This window comes from Haemaphysalis longicornis, unplaced genomic scaffold (assembly GCF_048455015.1).
Source record: "Haemaphysalis longicornis isolate Haplotype H1 unplaced genomic scaffold, Haemaphysalis longicornis Haplotype H1 scaffold_1, whole genome shotgun sequence".
NCBI classification, from domain to species: domain Eukaryota; kingdom Metazoa; phylum Arthropoda; class Arachnida; order Ixodida; family Ixodidae; genus Haemaphysalis; species Haemaphysalis longicornis.
In genome coordinates, this window is record NW_027526203.1 from 133075710 (window position 1) to 133099905 (window position 24196).

At 49.5% G+C, this 24196-nt stretch overlaps 1 protein-coding gene across 1 annotated transcript in view; it reads right to left on the minus strand.

Annotated features, from left to right (window-relative positions):
• The window catches only part of LOC144180390 (calcium uniporter protein, mitochondrial-like), a 207962-nt gene that overhangs the window by 13227 nt on the left and 170539 nt on the right, over positions 1-24196 (minus strand). The window contains exons 3-6 of the mRNA XM_077708747.1: positions 22318-22396; positions 9621-9791; positions 8124-8228; positions 5657-5817 (exon numbers count right to left, since the gene is read on the minus strand). Coding sequence (XP_077564873.1) covers positions 5657-5817; positions 8124-8228; positions 9621-9791; positions 22318-22396 — 516 coding nt within the window. The remainder of the gene's footprint in view (positions 1-5656; positions 5818-8123; positions 8229-9620; positions 9792-22317; positions 22397-24196) is intronic.

Sequence of the window (24196 nt, forward strand, 5' to 3'; positions counted from 1 at the left end):
GGACTTTGCGAAACAATAAATTGCGTGCGAAATAATAAATTGCAAAACAATAAAGCGGGCTCGACTGTATTGTGGTAAGATGGCTGCTGTAAACATATTTCTGTCAAATTAACCACGTTTCCACCGTAAATAATGAAATTACGTCGCGTCGTTCTTCATCCTTTTTATTTTGTGGTATAGTTTAGAAGGTAGCCCCAACTTTGTCTTTCGCTCGCGAACGACGCTGTTTCTTCAACTGCCAAAGGCGAGCTCCGAAGCATAACTGGATCAGCTGTCCACTTCGGCTTTTCAGGAGCATTTACTTTCACTGTATTACTCCATGCGCCCCACTGCAGACAGGCAACAATACTGCACGAAAAGTTTGCACGAAAGAACGGACCTGCACTTCCAGCTCGACTTCCAGCTTGGCGCTTTAAACATCGTCTGCGATTTGCAATTACTGAGTATGGGCGAAAATCATGCGCATGGCATGCCTCGTAAAGATTGCCTCCACTTTGACGATTTACCAATCTGAAAATGCCCTTGTGATTATCTACACTTTGCAAGCTGAACCTCGGCATAACGACAAAAAGCCATGCACAGGCACGCCGCGCTGACCGCCACCGGCATTCCACTAACGAGTGGTTCACCACGGGCGGCGCTGTTCGCTGAAGCGATTATGGTGCCTTACAACGGCCGCCCGGTCCGGGTCCCGGGGCAGTTGCTTGCGTGCAGCCCTCACTCCGTTAGCGTTCACTCTCCGATCACAGCTAACGCGAAAAAAATTATGCGGCGCCGACTGTAGTGCGGCCTTAGAGCCGCGATCAGGCCATGGCCGGTGCGTGTACATGGCCCAACGTATCCACAGCGTGTTTAAGGAGGCGCACATACAAGTCCAGGCTCTGATGTCTGCAGCCGTTGTGCTGTACTGGCAAATTCACCTCAGTTGTCCCGCACAATGAAACTAAACAAGCAAAACAATAACAGTTCGCCAGCCAATCGATGCAAAGAGTTCCGATGTGAAACCTGGCTCATCTCCGGTCCCAAAGAGATTTCAAATTAACGTTGCTTGATTAATCCCAATCGCTGGTTCAAAGCGACCTGCAAAGTAGCTTTCAAGACTCACCAGCAGTAACAATTACGACGTAGCATGCCATTGCAATGCCCTAATTCCTCCCTTCTCGCAGTTTTTCAAAGCGAAACTCCGGCGCTCCCCTGTTCGCAGAAAATTACTCCGGTACAACCCCGTGCGCACGCACACGCACAAAAACAAAAAAAAAAAAAAAGGTTGCAGATGAGTTAGTAGGAGGAAGCGAAAGAGCCTCTCGCAGCAGAGCGCGTGCGCAGCGAGCTGCTGCGTGAAGCGACAACGACCGGCAGGGGCGGCGGTGGTTCGGGCCTACCAACGTCAATTGTGGCGACGGCAAACGCCGGCTGCACGTCACTTGGAAATGGTTAGGACACGCGCGATACGTACTCCCGAGGTGCAGGCAAGTTGCGATCAGCGGCCCCGACCAGGAAGGGGAACGGGCTCGTCTACGCGGGGCCGATACCGCAGCACGGGCACAATAACAGGCTATAATGAACCATAAGTATCCGAAGCGCTCTTTGCGCTTATTCGGCCGCGAAATATGCTTTAATTGCAGAGAAATTACGAACTCAGAAACGAATTTTATCCCTCGCGTCATTTCATGACATTTTGCGTGACGTAAACGGAGGCCGGAAGCGAGTGAGACAGCGGCGTGGTTTAGGAGGAAGACTAAAACCTACCAAGCGAATCATCGCGGCCGCAAGAGTTATAAATGTACAGGTGTAATTCAAGCCATGCTGACATTCGCGAGCTACCAGGCCACGACTTGAATTAAACCTGTACATTTCTAACTGTTTATGACTTATGAAAGTTGACGTGCAAAGAAGGATTTTCCGTTTCTTTGCGATCTTGTGAGCGCGCACGTTTGGACGCAGACTTCGGGTAGGAAAAGCCGCTTCCAACCACCAATGCGTCGTACATTTCGGTGGGCGGACGTTGATTTGTCTTTGGAAGTGGACACGGCATCTCCATTGCGTGCCGTATGGCAGCAAGTGTACGATCGACACCACGCACAGTGGCCGCGCCTGGAACCACCACGAGTAAAGTTGTCGTGTCACGCCAGACAGCTGCCGGTGTTGGGAGAACTGGAACTTCCAGTGAGGTATCGAGATTTGTCGGTAGCTTGTTCACTCGTTGTTCTTGACTGTGCAGGACCGAGCCTCTGCGGCCGCGACCTCATTGCTCTGCTTGGCAAGGCGGGCGTTACGACTGCACACCTGACTGCGCCGGACCCGACAACAGGAACCACGCCAGGCGACCATATGGTGAACCGGCTGTTTGGCGAGTATGAAGACGTTTTCTCAAAAGACCTTGCCCTAATCAAAGGGGCACCAGCCAGCCTGAAACTCAAGTCGACAGCGACACCGAAATTCTGTAAGCCAATTGATCGGCTAGTGTCACTTCGTATCCTATCACCCGTGAAACACGCAGAATGGGCTACGCCAATTGTAGCCGTATTGAAAAAAAAAAGACGGCACCGTAAGGATATGTGGTGGCTTTAAGGTCACGCTTAACCCAGCATGCGAGGTGGAGCATTACCCCCTCCGTCGTAAAGGGCATGTTCGCAAGCCTAAATGGCGGAGAATACTTCAGCACCTTGTATTAGAAAGATGCGCACAACCAAGTGCCCCTAGACGAAGCATCCCGCGGGCTCTGTGTCATTAACATGCACCGCGGGCTTTTCCAATATAACAGACTTCAGTTTGGTATAGCTTCTGCACCGGCCATTTTTCGACGCAAGATGGATGCAATACTGGGCGGGCTACCGGGCGTCCACGCCTACCTTGACGATGTGCTAGTGTCGGAAGGCAAAGGGGACAACGTAGAGCGGATCAAGAGTGTTTTGGAATGGTTTAGAGAGCACGGCGTTAAACTTAGGATTGACATATGCAAGTTTCGGCAGCCTTCCGTCACTTACCTTGGGCATCGTATAGATCGGAAGGTCTTCACCCCATTGAAAAGAACGTAGACGTCGTCACGCAAGCCCCGCCCCCACGCAACGCTAGCGAGTTACGCTCAGCTCTTGGCATGCTTACGCTCTACGCACGTTTTCTACCTACCATGTCGACTGCGCCAGACCGTTGTATCTGCTCATGGAAAAGGTAGCCCGTTGGGAGTGATTGGAACCACGGCAGTCAGCGTTTGAGAGAGCGAAACAAATACTGAAGGATGCGGAAATTCTAGTTCATGTCGAGCCTAGCAAGGAGCTCAAGCTAGAATGTGACGCTTCCCTTTATGGTGTGGGTGCGGTTCTGTTTCACTACGAGGGTAAATGAGCACAGGCCCAAAGGTTTCCGCTCCAGAGCGCTAACAAAAAAGTAGAGCAACACTACTCTCACCTAGAGCGAGAAGCATTGGCACTCATTTTTGGCACTTCTCGTTTTCGTGGCTATCGTGGAGGCGGCCAGCACTCTGGTGTATGGGCTCCTGCCTTTTGGCTGTCTCTGGCTCTCAGCTGTATGGAAGTTATGCCAATAAACTTTTACTCCTTACTCCTTCTAAGTCGGCAATTCACCTTGCTCACCGACCATCAGCCACTGCTGGGACTGCTCCGGCCTGACTGTCAGACGCCGCCCATGGCCGCCGCTCGCATTCAACGAATGGGAACTGTTCTTGGGTGGCTACCAGTACAAGTTGCAGTACGTGCCGGGGAAACTACTACTGACAGCAAAGGCACTCAGCAGGCTTCCAGCATAGACAATGGCACCTGTAACCGAGGGCGAACCTCCTGAAGACGTCCTGGCGTTGGAAGCTCATGACGAAGGTATAGTGACGACCCACAAGTTACTGGAGCTCACTGCCAAGGGCCCGTTGGTAGCCCTTGTCGAGCGATACATATTGCATGGTTGGCCTCGAACCACAACTGGAATGGCACGTGAATTGTTGCCATTTTTCGATCGGAAAACGTAGCTGTCATTGGCCCATCGTCTGGCATATATATACTGGGGTAACAGGGTGGTGATACCGCGAGAAGCGCGGGAAAGAATGCTTCAGCTGCTGCATGAAACGCACCAAGGCTCCTCGTCAATGAAAGCCGTGGCCCGGTCTGGTTTAGTGGCTGCTAATGGACAAGGAAATTGAAGAGTTGTCACAATGTAGGAGCTTTGTGGAAAACTTGCGCATGTCTGCGTCATCCCCACCAGTAGCCTGGCCGAAAACAGCTGACATGTGGTCGCGCATTCACATCTAGTTTGCAGGACCGTTAGCTGGCAAAATGGTACTGGTGCTCGTAGACGCGCACACAAAGTGGATCGAAGCAGTTTCCATGAAGCACGCCACCGCGAGTAGTACTATTTCCTGCTTAAGAAGCATGTTTTGTCGTTTCGGCGTGCCGCGTACGATAGTGTCCGATAAAGGAACACAATTCACAAGCCAGGAATTCGGTATACGTTTGTGGCAAGAAACAATATTATGCACCTGCGTACGGCACCTTTCCACCCCCAGTCAAATGGAGCAGCGGAGAGAGCAGTTCGAACTGTGAAAGACGGAGTGCGGAAAATGCAAGATGGACCGCTGGAAAACAACCTCATTCGCCTGTTATTAAATTACAGGTAAACTCCACAGAAGGGCGGAAAGTATCCCTCGGAAATGCTTCTCGGCTACCAGCTCCAGTCCCGTCTGGACATATGCCTGCCGCCCAGGGATGCCAGCTCGCACCGGGCGCCGATGACTGCACAATCTCGCCAGGCAGCAGCGTCTACGTGCGCAACTAAGGCGTTGGTCAAAGATGCACGCCCGGACGTGTAAAAACTACTGCAGGAACGAGAATGGTGGCAGTGGAGACATCGACGGTAGTAGCGCAGCGTCACATCGACCAAATCCGTCACCGTCGCGAGCCGTCCCCGGAGACTGCGTGCTCGGAGGCGACTGCAGGCAGGGAGGCTGATCGTGAATCTGCTGGGGTGGTTACTGTTGTCCCGTCCCCTGCGTTGACAACCCCCCCCCCCCCCCCCCCGGCAGGACCTGCAAGAGCGAATCCCGGAGCTGCCAACAAGAAATGGTCGGAGTGAGGCTCCAACACCATCTACGACGGAACCTCCGGTCACCGCGGACGACCCTCTTCCGGGGACCGTCCCCCTTCAGCCCACGCTCAGGCGATCAACAAGAATTAGAAAACCGGTACAGTGGTTCCAGTTTTAAGAGGGAAGAAATGTTGTATTTGTTTTGTTTTGTGGCGGCCAGCGAAACCAGCTGAGCGCGCACCCATTTCGTTTGGCCACGAGTGCGCCTCGGCGCTTCCCCCCTGTCGCACACCTGTGTAACCCTCCATGGATGCCGGGAGTTAAATACGCGCTTGTCGCAATAACCGCTATTGTTCTCTGCCCGACCCTCGTCTGTGCTGCTGCGCCGCGCGCTAGAGTTACTTAAGACGCCAATATATATACTTAGACCGACTTCAGTTTTGCCTTCAGCGTCCCTTTGACCATCTGTACGGAGTGCATGGGCGCAGTATTTTCTGTAGTACGTTTCAATGGTCACTACCAGTTCACCGCACAGCTGAGGAGAATCGGGTGACAGGATTGCCATGTTTGAGAGCCCAGCCGCGGCGGGCTAACTGCTTGAGTGCAGCCGCAGCGCGGGAGATACCTGCTCCAGTGGTCCCAGTTGCTCTTTGACGGTGTGCAGGCGGTCGAGAAGCCGGCGCTCCTGCTCCAGCTGGTGTTCACTGACGGTGAGGCTCTCGTACAGCCGGGCCACCAGCATCTTCAGGTCCGACAGCGTCTGCGTCTCTTCGCTCGTCAGCCGCTCTGCGCGAGGAGAGAGGCTCACGCTGCAAGAGGGCCGCCGCACCAAATGCCCGCCTCGCATCGGCAAGGGAACAACATGCTCATCGCAGATTAAAAAGCTGAAGACCATCAAGACCAACGCAAGTGTGGTTCATTCGAAATACTCCTTTGTCCCGATAACGATCGATGGTGCCAATTTTATCGCAAAAAGGAAAAACACCGATAGTAAGAAAACTTGGGGAAGCTTCGCCCTAGGGAGCGAACGCTGGGCAAACAGCGAATCTAGCGGCCCCACCTAGCTTATTCGTGGTTCGGCTAAGTTTATGCGTAGATATGCTTCGAGACTCGCTCAAGTTTTCTGCCTGGTGTCGTCGTTAGCCCCCCAAGGGGCAATGAACACTCGGTCATTAAAGTATGTACAATGCACGCTTGCGCACCGCCTTTTTGCGGTCAAGCTCCAAGACTAGCGGCGGGTGCAGCGAGACGAGCGTTTGCTCAAAATTTTCGAACTCGTTCGGTGGCCACCGTTCCGCTTGTGTGGTCTCGCGTGCGGGACTCTAATTAAGAAGTTGATTAACGTTATCGCTTCTCCGCCTTTCGGCCTCTTTCATTTTTACATTAATTCGTCGCTTTGCGCCGTCACAACTGCACCACCCGTCGCGAGAAGCGATACAGCGAGCCACCCCGCAACGCGTTTCCAACGCCGTGCTTGTACCAGTTGCATCGCGCCTCCGACAGGTGGCGACGCGAGTCTCGCCCTAGCGCGGCGAGGCAAAGATACGGTGAATCAGTGCCGTCATCGCTAGGCGAGGTTTTTCTGCGCACCTTTGCCGGCCCAACCACCAGCTTAAACAGCATCGCTGTTAAAAAAAAACACACGAAGCCGCAACTACTCCCAGCCATTTTCGGCGACGTCTGCATGACGTCACAGAATCGCGATTGCGCTATTGACGGCCGCCGACCTTAGCCACCGCCAAGCAGCTTGAGTGGCCGATTGTAGGGAGGCTCGAGTTCCATTTGTCTGTACCACTTCAATGCGAACGTGCAGTTCACACACTAATAACTACGTTTGTAATGCTGTCCCATAATACGCCACTCCTGCCCATATTACGTCACTGTAGCGCGAAATTTGAAAGTTATTCTTATTTGCTGCGATTTTTCGGCTAAAAAAGCATCCTTCGCGGCTGTAGAATGGAGCTGAGTGAGTTAGAAAAGGCTGGTTCTTTCAAATTTAACGAAATTGTATTTTCTTCGTGGCCTTTTTCAGGATCCCCGTTGTCTGAAGACTTAACTGCCGCCCATAAAAGCCGACCGAAAAACACGAGGCCCCCTCGACTTGACAGTTCGGGAAGCTGCTGCCGTATTGGGACACGCAATCAAAGGCCAAACTAAAAATGGCAATCTTTTTTATGTGTTTTTATATTTACGCAATGCCAGCTCCCCGGAAACAGACGTAACCATTGAGAAAAAAAAAACTTGTTCTGACATGCTTTTACAGTTAGAAAACAGCACAGATGTTGCAATCCACATTTCCACCATAGGTGATGCAACTACAACTGAAACTTATTACAAGACCATGTCGGATATCATCGGGCTTACAGTAAAAAAAAATTCCGAGTTTTTACGCGCCGAAGCTGTACATTGACTATAAAGCGCGTCGCAGTGGAGGTCTCGGATTTAATTTCGGACATCTGGGGACCTCGAACAAGGCAGAAATGTCGACACACGGGCTTTTTCGTTTTTTGCATCCATCAGAAAGACAGCCGCCGTGGCCGGGATCGCATCCGCGTGCTCGGCCTCAGAAGCAACGCCTTAGCCTTCGAGCCATCGCCGCGGGCGCCTTCGGGTCAAGTGAGGGTCTGACAGTGCTGTGTTCGCTCACAGTAGCACCGCCTACAGCACATCCATTAATATTCCCTTTCCAAGGCGACGCAGGTAACCAAGGCCTACAAGGCAGACAGCAACCACGCGAGCGTTTCTGCACTGCTTGATAGAGAGCTCAGATTAGGTTGTGAGCAATAAACCGTTATACACGTCCATGTAGCCAAAACGAATAAATAAGCGTGACATTCAGACAAGTTATAACTCGTCTGAATGTCACGAGCGGCTAAACTAAACTGCGATGGCTTAATAGAAGTGGATCCGTTTCACCAGTGTGAGTACACCGCGCGAGACGTCCGTACGCGTCAACGGGCTACGAATGAATGCCGCTTCAAGATCCACATCCCCATTCTACTGTAAGCCCGCACGCACGGATATGAACTCGTTGCGGGGATATGGAGTCGGTATACCCATTTAGGTTGTGTAAGCAAACAAACATTGCCCACCTATAGATGGGGGTTCGACGAGGTAGACCTGGTTGTTTAGGGTGAGCACGAAGTTTTCTCGCAGCAGAGACTCGATGGTCGACGTCGACGCGATGCGAACACCATCTGGGAAGAACAAGGACAAACAAAATGAAAACGCCCATGGCCTCCGCGATCAGCTGCCCGAGCAACGGCGCGCCGGCCGCTGATCATGGGGGCCACGCAATGCCACTCACGCCTGTCGGTGGCGCCTCCTGAGCGCTGAACATTCGCAACCAGCTGGCAAATGTGCGAGCTCGTCCATAAGGTTCGAAAAGCCCGATAATGCTGCACGATTAGAATTCCTTGTTCCGATACAACACAAGGCACCGCTTCCTACGTTTTGCAATTCAAGTTGAAACTGCGGATTTAAGGCCGGAGTACATGGAGCGAAATGCGACGAAAACTCGGCGAACAACGTCCGGCAGAATCGTCGTCCACCGCCGATCTAGCTAGGCCATAAAAAATTTGTCGGCGGCGAAGCGGCAAACCGAAGGCACCAATCAGGCATTCCGATTTACCCTCCATGGCTCCAGGCCGCCGGCGGGCTCCGGTCTTCGCTCCATGTAGTCAGCCCCACAAACGTACGGTATACGGCGTCCCGCCGCGGAAGATTTTTCTGCCGCGCGAACTTACTCGTGAAAGTTCGCTCCATGTATATTCTGACCTTACGCGTCGAAGCTACACCTGGACTATGAGGTGTGCCGTAGGGGAGCTCTACAGAGTGACTCGGACACCTGGGGATCGTCAACGAGCGCCAAATGCTCGATCGTATCCTCGCCTGAGCAGTACAACGGCTGAGCCGCCGCAGAGGCCAGTGTACAGAGGTTTTAAAATTACACTGCCGCCGCCAGTACAGTTGTAACCGATTCGAAAACGGACAGTGTGCCGAAATCTCGACAGTTGGGTATACAGCTTCTTCGAAATCTCGGAAAACACGCGGTTTCGAAAACCTCAACGTCCATCATATATTTCCGAGTGAGAAAAATGCTGTTGCGTTTAACGCTGGACATTAAACTAAACACGCTCCGAATGTACTTTGCCGTACTACTACAGAGATGGCGTAATTTTAGATTCGGATGTATCATTATACGGCGACGTCTTTTCCGCTAAAGATGATGCGCAAAGCTGCGAATGCTAAAATATAGGTTCACTATTAAAAAGGAACTCTTTCGCTGTACTTTCTTGCTACAGAAGCCACTATTTTAAAGGCTAGGACGACACACCCCTCCTAAGAAAGACTACTGCGTAAAAACAGGCACCTCATCAGGACTATATGCAGCTCTCACGAGAAACGTGAGCCAGCTAAGCCGTAAATCTAAACCGGACCAAGAAAACGTAGCGACATGCGCCTGACTTGCTGCCGAGAACTCGCCTGAACAGCAGGAGCCTGAGGTGTTGGCGAGTTGGTGTGACACATTTGAGAGAATACCGGGCGGAATAGCGGCCCTGCGTCGCTTGAGTGGAGAAAACACGCACCGGTAGAGGTGACGTTGACGTGGTCCACGCCCCGGTCCTCGACGCAGATGCTGCGCAAGAGGTCTCCCACCGTGCTGCCCAGGGGCCGCAGAGTGAAGCGACACCGGTCGCGCCTCGACGGCAGCGGCACCGTGATCTCGGGCAGGCCGTCCTTGTACGCCACCGTCACCTCTGCGCACCCGGCGCCGCCGTCACATTGGCCATGCATGGCGTTGGCGTTCACCGCCATCAAAGAGCGCCACTCCCGAACTCGCGCGGAGTGGCAGTAAAAGGGTGCTTGAAATACAAACGCGACGATACAGGGCAGGGCTGGAGGCTAAAACTCTCCAAAAGACAAATAAGATGACCATGGCTGGTAATAAGATGACAAATAAGATGACCATGGCTGATGTGAAACGAGGCACAAAAACTAGATTTCTGTGAAAGACTTAGAAACAAGCTGCATGGGGTCGTCGGTAGCAGTTCGGCTGGCGTACCCGCAAATTTTCCCGCAATTTTTTCGCGGGGCCACCATGGTTGCCAGACCAGGACAGCCCTCATCTTTACCTTTACAGACTGCCGTTACGGGCCGCATACGTTTGTAGTACCTCCCCTAGGGACGACGCGAAAAAAGAAAAAAAAGAACGAACCCGGGCCGAGCCCGAGCCGCGGCGCGAGCGCGCAGGGGTTTGTAACCAGAGCGGGCTGACAGATACGCGGCCTTTACGGGCCCCAATACGTTTGTAGTACCTCCCGTGGGGACGACCGAAATCTGAAAGGTGGCGGTTCGTAGTATACAAGCGTGACACTGCATTACTTGTACTGGTCACGGGACCTGCAAACCTTGCCGCTACTGAAACTGCAGAAACGTTTATTCACTTATTGAAAACTTTTTAACACGAGTATTGGTATAAGTTTAAATTGTATATGTATCCTTGAGCATTCTTTTGAAAATTTTAAAGCGGCGCTGCCTTCGCTTGTTGTTTTGGTGGGCTGTCCCTATCCGCACTCCTATCGCGAATAATATTTGTAATTGTCCGCACTACTAGCCCGGATAACTTTTATAGACAGACAACCGATTCTTGTGGAGTGCATGTCGTCTAGCTCACATACTGCGTCCAGCGTTTTATATACCGGGGTAGCCACACGGCATTTTTAAATAAACAGGCGGAAATAATTTCAACTCTGCCCTAAAATTTCCGAAGTCTGAAAGGTGGCGCCATGTGACGTGTAAACGTGACACTACGTTACGGGTCCAAACAATTCCGTCGATTTTAACGCGTAATACAAAAAGCGCACGAAGGAATATGAGAGGTTGCACATTATTGTTGTATTAGCCGTGGACAAGTTTTTAAATACCTCTTTTAATCTCACGTGCAGTTAAAAGTGTGCCGCCGGGCGGCTCATTGTGATGGTTGCCAGCATTCCGGGACACGTACGGCTGGTAGACTTAAAAAACGTTCTATGGCGCTACCAGCAAAACCGTTTCCGATTAAGGTGTTTTAAGTCAAGCCCTTTCATTTGGGATAAAGAAAATATGCTCGACAACAATCAATTGTCTGCCCCTTTAAAAACGAGATGGATGATATGGTTCCTGGACGAGTTTTCGGATGACAATGAACGTACCACACTCACAGAACCTGTGTAAAAGATGGACTCACGCTAATGATGTTCAACAAAGTGGCGTACGATAAAAAAGGCCGTATTTCTCCGCTGTAAAAATGCTGGTATTTACAATAAAGGTATTTTTGGACGCCACCGTTTAAACGCATGTACAGCGCCATCGAAAGTTGGACGAGTTGGTGTTGATAGATTATAATAAATGCCGCGAAAAAGACGGCAACTTAGAATAGAATGTACACAGGACGACGTACTACTAAGCACCTTTTTTTTTCAAAACGCATGTACGTCATCGATTCTCCTATGTGCGTCACGAAGGAGAGATCCTTCTATTGGACGGCTTTCTACTCGCACTTCCGGCGAAGAGAACCATCGTCTGCTTGTCTGCTCAGCGTTTGCGGGTCGGGGCGGAACCTTTGGTTAATGAGCGCTTCCGTCAGCACGCTTACAACCTATCATGTTCGTCTGCATATGCCTTTTTTTACTCTAGACACTAAACTTTTTAGATCCTTTTCGAAAAGGTCGAAAAGGGCGTAAAAATCTTGTCCCATGGCACACGCCTTTAAAAAGTGTTCTGAATAAAAAAGGATATAAGGATGAAAAATGGGGTGTGCTTGTGAACACCCTAAAATAAGGCGGTAAGGCTGCTCAGCACCCTAATACACGGGTGTGCGCCGCGCAGCTATGCGTGACAATGTGGATCGGGTGAGCGCGCAGCAGGACATACAGACACATTCAACACGCACAAGTCATACTTGGACCACAAATGAATTGAGCGAGAAAACCAACGGGATGCACGGGGCGAGTGACTACATATTTACTTACCTTAAAACTACATTTTCTCTTGCTTTTATAGCCAGCAGAGGAAAGTCCTCTGATAGAGTCGGTGGGATTGTCACAAAAAAAATCAAATATTTTAGCGCTAGTTTTGGAATTAGGCGTTTTAATGACAGCACATACAAGTCAGCATACAGATTGGCAAAAAGTTTTAACCGCGAGGCGGAGTGAACAAAATGCTGCAGTTAGTAAGTTCCTAATCCACACCCTTTCAACACCTTTTAAGAAGGGTATTCATTACTTCAACACCCGTTTTGTCACATGGATGTAAAGCTACAAATTAGGGTGTTGGAACCTCCGAAAAAATGGTGTAAAAGACCTCCAAATTTGGACTTTTTTTACCCCTTTACAGAGGTGGACTGGAATATTTTCTACGAGCGTGGGGATGCTTTGTACCGCACAGAATTTAAAACGAATTTCAATATTTTTTTACAGTGGAGCTGTTTAAGCTGAGATTGGCCCGGTGGCGCCAGAAAAAAAAATACAAAGAAAAAACAGCTCCGCCTGTAAAGGGTGCACCACCACAGATAGGCTATTATAACAGCGTAGCCGGCTTTCGCGCCTGCTAGAGCGTGAGCACAAGAGGCATATGCGCATGCACACCTCTTACTATAGCGTTTTAAATGTGGTATTCTTTTTGGGGCTACTAAAACGAAAAAACAAAATGGCGCAGCTTGCACTAGTGGTACAAGTGTTGCACTAGTAGTGCCCGGACCCACCGTCGCGATAGGCGAGTCCGTTGCAGTAAGTGCTTCTTCTTGAAACATACCCTCGGGATTGACTGTGGAAAAACCTTCATCCCACCGCATAACCCGTATTTCGTTAGCTACCATCCAGTTGACAACTGGATTAACAGGATTACTCTTGGAACTTCGGCGTGCGGTTCGCGTTAACACTTTCATGCCCAGTGTTGCTCAGGAGCAACGAATCAAACAATTTTTTTGTTCCTTTCGCACTTTGTGGTTTTTTCGACATTTAACACCACCTATCGACAGACAAAGAACCCCGGACCTTCAAAAATTAAAGACAGTTCAGAACGTACTTCCGTGCGCTAAAACAATATCGTCTACGCGTGTCAACTCGCATCGAGCCCGGGTGGCTCAATGGGCTAGTGACAGGTAACCGAAATTGTGCTATTTCGTCGCTATTAAAAATGATAGCCATACAAACTTTACTTTATTGCCTTCACTTGAACTATAAATCATGGTGATCGAGATAGCTCTCTTGTTCAAGTGATATATGGGCAGCCAGTGTCCAGTATTTCCCAGTGCTCGTCCTAATGAACCAAATTTCTTCTGACTTCTTATTTGTGATGAGGGAAGTGTTTTTAAACCATAAAAAAAATTCTGACAGGCTTAAGCAAAATAATAAAGTTTCTGGCATCAAAGGGTTAAAACACTCGTGCACTCAGCCACACAACGAGGTCTAACCTCCTCCTGTGCACACCTAGCAACTGCTCTTGACGAGGCAACTTCCTCCTGTGGGCTCACTGAAGGCACAATACAGTGACTGGGACCAAGTTTCAGAACATCTTGGTATGAAGTAGGAACGTCCATTCGGCCATAAACCAGCACTCTACCATTCACTGCGGCGTACTTTTTCTTCTTTGGAAGTTGGGGACGGATGGTGTTGCATGGAACTGCGTTAAATGGTCCGTAGTAGTGCACCACTAACGGTGTTGTCGACGATTAGAGCCAATCATCTGGTGTGTCCAACCGAGGGAGGCAGAAAACCGCACAAAGCCTATACGTCGTTGGGGCACGCACCTAACTTGGCGTGCCAGGAAGCAGTCCTTGCCTTGACGACATAGATAGCAATCAGAAGAGCCAGTACAGCCGGATTACCGATGAAGTTGTTAAAAAAGTTAAAACAGCCCATGGTGCAAGAAATGTATTGCAACAGAAGTGAACGTTGGGCGAGTAATGGGTATTCATGTTGAAGTGTAAGCTTGAAGCTTTCCCCTTGATTGCGAAAAGGTGTAAATTGGGCAGTCGGGTAGATGTGTGAATACGCGCCTACAGGAGAGAGAGAGAGAGAGAGAGAGAGAGAGAGAGAGAGAGAGAGAGAGAGAGAGAGAGAGAGAGAGAGAGAGAGAGAGAGAGAGAGAGAGAGAGAGAGAGAGAGAGAGTTCTTTATTTGAAAGCAGAGAGGTTTACCGGCATTTACAGTCGCCTACATGCTTCTCTGCTGTGGGTTGGGGATGGGGGAAGAAAAGGCCCAAGAAAGAGCTGGGCAGGAAAGGAAAAGAAAAAAAAACTGTCGTGGTCTTGGCGCGGTAACGGACTTACATGCATATTTTTGTTCTGAGATTGGGCCACATAATTTACAATTTTGAAACTACGCCAATTTCATCCAAATAAGAGAACGAACTCTGTAGAGCTTGGCGCTGCTGCGACGGACGAATTCATGGTCCTAAAATAATTTTGAGAGTAATTGGTCTCTGTTCTAGACGTTCAATGTTTTCAATGAAGTGGGATCTCGGTTCCATGTAAGCCTCACATTCTAATAAAATGTGTTCACTTGTTTCGACACAAGCACAATTATCACATAGCGGATTTGGCGTCGCTCGAAGGCGAAATAGGTAGCTTTTTGTGTATGCACAGTTCAGCCGTAGACGATGGTACAACGTTTCCAAGTTACGAGGAAGCTGTCTCGGGAGTCTCGACTTTAATTCTGGGCCAATTATGTGCAAAAAGGAGCGAGTATTTTGTCAGTTGTTTCATAGACGGCTTCTTTCAGTCACAGCAAAGTGGTGAGCCATGGCAGAAGCTTCTGTTTTCGTGAAATACACCTTGCAGTATTAGAAGGCCTTTACGGGCCGCTTCGTCAGCTTTTTAGTTACCTATGATGCCGCTGTGTCCAGGTATCCACTGCGATTTAATGTGTCCAGCAGACCAAGCAAGATGGTGAAGGTATGATATATCACAGGCTGCGATTTGGTGGGAGGAAAATCTACTTCTCCTAGATAGAATTTGCAGAGCTGCCTTGGAGTCCGTGAAGATACTCCATTGGTGCGGCTCACGGCGCAGGATGTAAACGATTGCCTTCTTCGGAGCGCAGAGCTCAGCCGCCGTCGAAGATGTTTGTTGCTCTAGACGAAATGAAAGCATTTCACCAATTTGTCTAATGTGTAGACCAGAAGAAGAGCTTTGCATGGTAGATGAACCATCGATGAATATGAATGTTCTCGCTGAATGCGCTCTATACATGTAGTCTAAAACGATGTGGAGGATTTCTGACTGAGGCATAGTCTTTCTGGGGCCAATTCCTGGGATACCACATTGAATTTGTAGGGGAGCAAAGTTCCACGGAGGCAAATGCGGCGGCATTATTGGTGAGGGCTAGGTTGGAACAGACAGTGGTATGCTGTGAATGGTCTGGGCGAATCCGGAGCTGCTGCACTTGGAGAGGACACGACTTAGGAAATGATTTCTTGCGTGTAGACGATGTCTCAAGTGCACTCGAAGGGTCTCCTGCTGTCTAATAACTTCGAAAGGCAAACAACGTGCCTCTGCCACGGTTCCAACGCTCGAAGATCCCTTCGGAAGTCCAAGACAGGTGCGTAGGTTGCTGTTTCTGGCCGCCTCAAGGCTTTTCTAGCTTGTTTCAGATATTTTATGCAGGATAGGGAGGCTGTAACGCAGCATAGATCTTGTGCAGCATAACCATTGAATGGCAATCACTGCCCAATCGCGGACCTGCAAGACATTTAAAGACCTCAGCGGCCGAAGAAATGCGGTTCCGTATTCGTTTGACTGAGGGTGACCAGGTCAAGTTGCGGTCTATTAAAACTCCTAGAAATTTTTTAACTCGTGCATACGAAAGTATGCGCCCGCCCAGTATCAATGGATAGCGATCCATATTTCTTCTTGTGAAGGCCATGGCCCCGCTCTTACCTGGAGAAAGTTGAAGGCCGCGGGCTGCGAGGTAGTTAGAAATGTTGTACAGGGCTCTCTGTAATCGCTGCTGTGTACATCGTCGTACACGAGAAGCACACCACACACAGATATCACCTACGTACAGCATGATCTTTACTCCACGTGGAAGGATTATTTTGAGTGAAATGAGGGTCAGGTTGAACAGCAACGAACTTAGTACGGCACCTTGTGGTACACCCTTTTCCACGGCGTAATATGAAGTTAGGAACACTTGATTAATTTAACTAAGGACACATCCTCCCGCAAATCAGCGCACTGCCGGGCATGTGGCTGCGCGCCGTGTTTTGGTGAATACGACGTTTTGTTCACCCACAAGGACCAGGTGACACGAGAAGCTGTAGGAGCCTATCATATCGACAAGAATCGGGGAAAATGTGTAAGCCAGCCTTCTCTGACGCTGTACAGGAATAAGGCGTTTTTTGGATGCCATCTAGCTATGCCAGAGGTTCACATGCCTTTATCCCGGTTTTATCTGATGTTTCGAATTATGTTTGCTTTCAACACATCACATTTACGTGTCGGCTATACATTACTGCTCCTTTTCAATCAAATACCAGTTGCGAGTCAGCGCCCGTCTTGTGAATTCTGCGTCCTTCGTCTGTTTGCGCTGTTACACCTTACCATAGTGGATGCTATCTGGCCCAGGCGCTACGTTACCAAGAGTCTTCAGGCAAGCTTTGAGGTCGGCAGCACTAAAATCACTGTTATATGGTTCATTTGAAGACGATTTTTGGTGAAGTTGTAGCTTTTCTTCCCTGTGCCTGAACTTCAGAAAATTACTTGAGTAGTAAGCTGAACTTGATACATATTCAAAGTACGAGGCCAGTGCATCTGCCAGATCTTGCAAAGTGTTACCAGCACTGTCAACTAAAGGTCGAAGAAAGGTTTGCTGCCCCTGCAATTTGCGTATCCTGTTCTATACCTTTTTTCGTTAGAGTATGAGTTCACGCTTTCTAGGAATCTCTCCCAGCTCTGACCCTTTGCTACCTGCCTTATACGTCTTGGTTGCGATTTGAAGGGTTTGAAGTGGACGTAGTTCTGGGATGTTGAGGCGGTACCGAAAAGGCTCCATGCCACATTCTGCTTCTTCCTTGCATCTTTGTAGTCCGTATTTCACCAAGGTATTGGTTTCCTGCTTGGATTGCTGGAACTCTGCGATACGCTCAGTAGCTGCTTCAATTATGTGATTTGCAATAAAGCACGAAACACTATCGATACCCATATAAATCTAGATAACCGCGTCGAAGAGAGGTAAGGTAAGGATACTTGTTGCAGTCGGCGGGACGCTATCTTCCATCGTGGTATACTATTCTGAATGCCAGAAGCCTGACCCTTCTCCTTTAGGATGTCAGGGAAGTGGTCACAGCCATATGGGTATTCCAGCACTCGACAACCGAGTAGCGGAAAAACATTAGCTGAGCAGAAAGCTACGTCTACTGAGTGGTATGTTTTGTGGGTGGGACTACGATATGTTGGCTGATTTTAGTTTAATATGCATGTTCCGGTGGGAAGTAAAACGTTTTGGATCATTGGCCCCCTGGCATCATATTTCTCGCAACCCCAAAGACGATGGTGGGCATTGCAGTCGCCTGCTATAACGTATGTTTTTTGGAGCTGGTTATTAAGATTTTCAAACTAATTTCTTTAGTCGTGTGTGAGGGAACATATACTTAGTATATTGTTACAACTCTCTAAAACCATACAACTGTTACCGCTACAGCCTGCAGACCAGTCTGATGCTTGACTTCTTTAGCTGTGGCTGACCTCTGCAGGATAACCGCCACACCACCCGACGGTTGGCTGGTGTTTTGCCTGTCCTTTCTGCATATGATGTACTCAGGCAAAAGTTGACTGCTCGCTGCCTAAGTGGATTTCTTGGAGACCCACCGCCAGTGGCGCATGCCCCCACAGCAACTCCTTGCCGTTATCCAAGATTTGTATAGGCCCCACGAAGTTATACTGCAGCACACCACAAAAATCCATTGCAAGCATTAGGAATTTTGTTGTTATGGCCAAGCTAAGCCTGTTAGCTGCCAGAGCCTTTCCCAAGGACTCGTTTTAGGGAGCTCTGTTTTCTGACAAGTTCATGTGAACTTCTGCACTGCATGGCTTGAAATGATACTTTGGAGTATTTAACGCCAAGGATAGCTCACTCGTGTCCACAGCCTCCTCAGAAGGCTTTCTAATCGAGGAATTCGAACTGCGGGCTTAGCAGAGCTCAGGTTCTCCTTGGAGGGGACACCCCTCTCGGTGACAGCAGTCAGCTGCGCAGGCCACGAGGCTGCAGCTGACGTGTTGTAGGCCGTTTTTTGGCCGTCATTTGATAGAGGTGCAGCAGCTAGTTAAGGTTCTTGCGCCTGGGAGGCTGGAGCTTTCTCCTCAGGTCCTCTCGATGAGGTGCCTAATGAGACCAGTGCTGCACGTGGCGGCGCCCCCTGACGTGCACGTCGGCTTATGCTATCTTGTACGTGGTAGCTATACGCTGTCGTGCTTCGGGGTAAGTGATATTTTCTGTTACTGTAAGTGCAATGATCTATTTTGCTTTTTTCCACTGTTAGCACAAACGAGAGTATGAGGCGTGGCAACCGCTACAGTTGACGCAGTGGAGTGGTGCGACGCAGCTTTCCGCCGCATGGTCGGTTTTGCTGCATAGTGGCCACGTCTGCTTGCCCCTGCAGTTAGCTCGGTGATCTATGGCGGAATTCATGACAAGTGCAGCACGGGCGCGGGTAGAGGATGTAACGTCTGGCTCTAATTTTTTTTATATACAGCTTGTGTATGGAAGAACTGTCCTGACAAAGGTGAAGACAATGTGCTTGGTTTGTATCTGTTTTCCCGGCGGATTATTATTTGTTGTACTTTAGCAGCATTTTGTTAATGGAGTACTTCCGGGAGCTCATTTTCAGGCAGGTCAATAAAGAGCACTTCTCTGATCACTCCACGAACAGTGTTCATGGAGCGGTGAGGGCTTACGCTGACAGGGATACGTCACCTATTTACGCAACTTTTTGCAGCTCGTTGCATTGCGCTTTGTCCTTTACTGTAATAAGCAGGTGACCGCTTGACACCTTGTGTGGTTTGTAACCGCTCCCGATCAGACTTGAGAGGCACTTGGACACAAGAAAAGGTGACAGTTCTCGCACAACTTTTCGCAAACGCGGAAACAGTTCTGGTTTCTTAGCATTGAAAAATTCAAACGTTCCTTCGGTGCGCCCTCTTTTGAGAGAGCGATTGACCGAGAAAGGGTTTGAAGATACCATATAAAAAGCACGTGTTTGGTGTCAAGGCCAGTCGCCCACCACGGAGCCCAACAAGGTCGCGTGACGTTGCAGCGCACGCTAGCCGTACTTTGACACTATAACCCTACGCTTGGAATCACGAGTGATGTCTTTGCACAGGGTTAACCCTCGCCGCCTGGAAGATCGTTGAACTCAGGAAGAAAGGATAGGACAGGACAGAGGTAGGAAATCAGATGGGAAAGTGAAACAGCTAAGGGGAGGACAGGGAAAGGCGACTGCCTGGTTCTCCCCTGGCGGGTAAGACCAGGGGAACTGTCTGCGGGAAGCGGGAAACAAAGTGGCATGTTGCCGCTAGGAGGGGGCCGTCAAGGTCCAAAACAACCCTGGCTTTGGCTCAGCCACCAGAACGCCCTTTTCCCCGGGCACGGCTAAGCCACGCACAGTCGGGGTGCGGGTGAGTCCGACCCACATGTGCTCGGGTTCGTGGTACCGCACGTGCACATGCCTAGCGGTGTAGGCACCCCTGCGGAGTTGGCGACCGTGGTGGCGCTACTCACGATACACTTTGATTACTCGAGGTGCCCCCTGCGGGGGCTTGCTGTTGTCTACACACATACCGTCGTCTACCAGCATGACGTCGCCCACCAGCATGGTGGCATCTACAAGCTTGCCATCGTGTACCAGCCTACCGTCGTCTACCTTCAATTCATCATTAATGCGAATACTATAATCCACTATAATCCCCTGCCAAGTCTACATTTTCAGTAGGGGAGAAATAACGTTTTAGACGTTTGAACGAAGGAGCTGGCCGTTGTCGTCAGATTCGGTCCCTCCGCCGAAAAATCATTAAAATGTTTTTTTCTCGCGTGTGTCGGCAGGTGCAGTCAGCCGAAAAAAAAACGAAATGATTTGCCCGTTAATAGTGTATTCATTGCTTGCTGTTCGCGGTGACCGTCAGCCACTGTATAATGCCCCGTTGCTAGCACCACCTTACGTTTAATGTACGGGATTCAGCGTTAGGGCGTGAACAGAACAGGGCAGGAGTCGCGTTCGGAACTTTTTGGCAATCGCGGTAAACCTGAGCCCGCAATGCTGACGAGCGTCACTCTGCTAATAATCGTCCTGTAGTACCGTTCTTGGTACGGAGTTGCAGTTGGAAACTGACCGGGAATCGCTATGCGCGGCACGCACGCATTAAAAACAATCCTTCACCATGGTATACCATGGTGAAGGAAGGAAAATCAGCATCTCTTCGGTTCTATAGAACCGAAGAGATGCTGATGGCACGCGGCCATGTCGAGGCGGCCGCATGCGCCGTGAATGGGAGAAGGGAGAGAGTTACACTGGGGCGGCCTCTGACTTGCGGTGAAGTGGAAAGGGAGGAACGCCATGTAGGCCTGGCTACGGCCTCCTCGCAAGTGAAACGCCATATCGACAATGACGTCCCCTCCTTGTTTACCCTTATCATCGTTCATTATTCTAAGGTGACGTCAGACCATCTGTATCTGCCGTATCCCCCGGGGAAATCGCAATCCCACCGAAAGTGGCGGATCGTCGGGAGATGGGAACCATATCAGCAAAATGCGCTGGCGACGGCGTTCGTGGAGGGGACCGGAATTCGGAGAGTCGGTGCAGTGGTGCTTGGGTGCCGCATTTGGCATTGACGACCGGCGTGAGTGCGTAGCATGTTGTGACCTTGGAATGGTCAAATAAATAAAAATTTAAAGCTCGGATAATTCCCAAACTAGTAGGAATATATATTCTTCACGCTCGCACGGAATAACAACGTAAACTGCGCGAGAAGCAAAAAAGAAATCTGCAAGAGTTTTTCCCAGTTAAATCTGTTTACTGTCACAGATTATCAATGTTAATTATAATTTTTCGTGTTGTCCTTTAACCGTTGTTTCGATTATACAGCCAGTTAAGTAATCCGAAGCCCTCCACTACGGCGGGCCTCATCGCCTGCGTTGCATCGGCGTGTTAAACCCTACAATCAATCAATCAATCAATCAATCAATCAATCAATCAATCAATCAATCAATCAATCAATCAATCAATCAATCAATCAACCAAACAACCAAACAACCAAACAACCAACCAACCAACCAACCAATCAATCGTACAGCCAGTTACACTGGTTTCGCTTCAAAATGCGCGTCCATTTAATTCCTACGCGTGCAACGCACTAAGTGACAAAATAAGCCAAGTCACGTTCTGTTTCTGAGCCCTTCACTGAACACTCAGCAAAAATGCTAGTAAAAAGGTAGCAACGGATTTACTTACTAACTCTTTACGAACCTAACTACCCCCAGAACGGTACGTAGGTCCTTCCACTAAGTATGGAACCTATATGCTATCGTTACTAGTCTAGACCGTGCACGTAGTAGCTGCTGCTTGTTTGATACTAACAATCACTGATAGTAACAAAATTATATGGATTATTGAACATAATAACTATACCAACTTTACCACTCCACCTCACCATTAAAACTTTTTTTTAAATCAACATGCTAACTTGTATTGCTCACATTAAAATTGATAATCCTAGAATTATCGCTAAAATATTTGTTTTTTGCGACAAGCCCACTGACTATCAGAGGACTTCCCGCTGCTGGCTATAAAAGCAAGAAGAGCAGATCACTCGAGCCTCCAGTGGAGGAGATCCTTGAAATCGATTTCCCGATGCATAATTAAGCTTGCGGGATCCTCCGCTCAGCCGTGTGGAGGGAGCAAATGGAGTGCAGGAGGGACTCAGAGTACGACCCTAAGTTATACTCGCTCTCCTCGTCCATCCCGGTGGTTTTCTTGCTCAATTTATTTGTGGTCAAAGTGTGATATGTGCCTGTTGAATGTGTTTATGACGTGCTGCGCGCTCAGCCGATACACATTGTCACGCGTAGCTTTTTACTGGGTTATGCATGGCCAGTTAGTGAAACCACTAAGTGCCTAGTGGACACTGCGACAAGCAAATGGTTAGTGTTCTGTTAGTAAGGGCCACGACCTTTTTTTAAAGAGTGAAGTGCTTCGAAGAAAAGCGGCAATTGTTGGGTGGACGGAGACGGTACGACCGATCGCTTCCCTCACCTCCGCTGATGGGCAGGCTGCTGCCGGAGCTGTGGACGCCGCACGCCGGGAGGCAGTGCCACGGCTGCAGGCTCCATTCCTGCGAGAAGAAAAGGAAGTCCCGACGAGGTTATGTAAGCCAAGCCCCGAAGCACTCCCACCCGCTCGCCTCGGAGAAGGCGGGCCTCGTAAACCAATGAGTTAGCATTCGGGAAAGCACGGACTCTCGCGCACAGCCTAACCAACAGGCCGGACACAGAACGCAGCTGCGAGCAAACGACTGGATTTGCGGACGTGAATCGGGCGCCTCTAACGCCACGCTGCCAAAGGACAAATCGCCGTCAGTGGCAAGCGTCAGAAATGGTGCTCAAGGTAGATAGCTTGCGGCTCTCAGTGCTACATTTAAAAAAAACTGTGGTTGATTCCTCTGTCATGGGAATCGGTAAAACACGAAAGTGAAATGTGCAGCGAAATCTGCAGCTGAGCTTGCGGGTCGGCGGCTGTTTTGTGGGTGTGCTTGGCGAGCGAAGTCCTGCTGGCGGGTCGCTTCGGCAAGGTGTACTGGCGTCATTTCCGTGATGGATATGACGTCGGTGAAATCTTGGGGTATCACGGCATAAAACACTTTCGCGTTAAAATATAAAACCCGAAAACAAACAACCCTAAGTATAACGTACTCTTCAGTACTAAAGGTTGCTTCCCCTTCAAGAAGACCCTGAGTGCAGGGGTGCACCCTTTACAGGCCGCTGGCTTCGTTGTACTGGCGTCACTTCCGTGACGGATATGACGTTAGTGAAATCTTGGTGCATCTGGGAATAAAACATTTTGGCGTTAAAAAAAACGAACGAAACAAAGCTGTAAACCATGTTGTTGGGCTAGTTGGTGTTGCACCTTTTACTCAGAAAAAAAATGCGTGTAAAAGAGATGACTAGGACAAAGGATACACGACGGTCGCCGACTACAACTAACTGTGTTGGGAAAAGCGAACATGGATGTATACTATTTTTTGCACGTGCGCACAAAGCAGCGAGTTTTTTTTTCCTTTTTTCTGTGCACCATCCTGTTTAAAAATTCAAACTCATTGCCGTACAAAGTAACAGAAGGCTCGCTGACATGATTTCCACGGTTCTTGGGAATAAAAAAAGGGCTCTATGAACTCGCGAGAGACAGAACTCTATAGTTTCATTCAACAGCGGCTGACATGTCTCGTCTTCACAGCCGTGGCCTCCGACATCACCCCGCGCCTGTTTCAACGCGCGCGGGGTGATCTCGGAGGCCATGCCGCAGCCACAGAGTTTCTTACTGCAGTTAAACCTGGATGTAACGAAGTTGATAAAAATTCGCAATTTTTCGTTACATGCAGGATTTAAGTTAAGGTTCCCGTAAATGAAGCAGAAACCAAGCCAAACTGCTAGACATCATGGACAGTGAACGCTCCCTTTGAGAATTTATTACAGCGAAAAAATGCCCGCTTTGCGCCTTCTGCTTTCCCACGAAGTTAGTCAGTACACGACACTCAAAAGAATCAAGGTCACTTACCCCCTGTATTTGCAATTTTGCCTTTTGACCCTCTTCAGTGCCTTAACCAGTTTCAAGGACCAAAACGTATGCTGAAAGGGCGCCTTTCCGCGAACGTGATGCTCTTTGCCGAACTCAAACTTTTTGAGAAGGTGCTAGCTGTGATACTGTGCCGGACGACAACGCTCATCTTTCTTTCCGGAGGAGGCGGCACCCGAAATTTCGCGCTCCTCTTGAAAAGACAAAACTACGTTTTCTGGCAGCAGAACTCATCACCGACGATCCTATACCTCAGAAAGCACTGGAGACGCGCGACTACACACCGACAGGCAGGCCTAACACCTAATCGACATCACACTAACACTGGAAACGCACAGAAGTT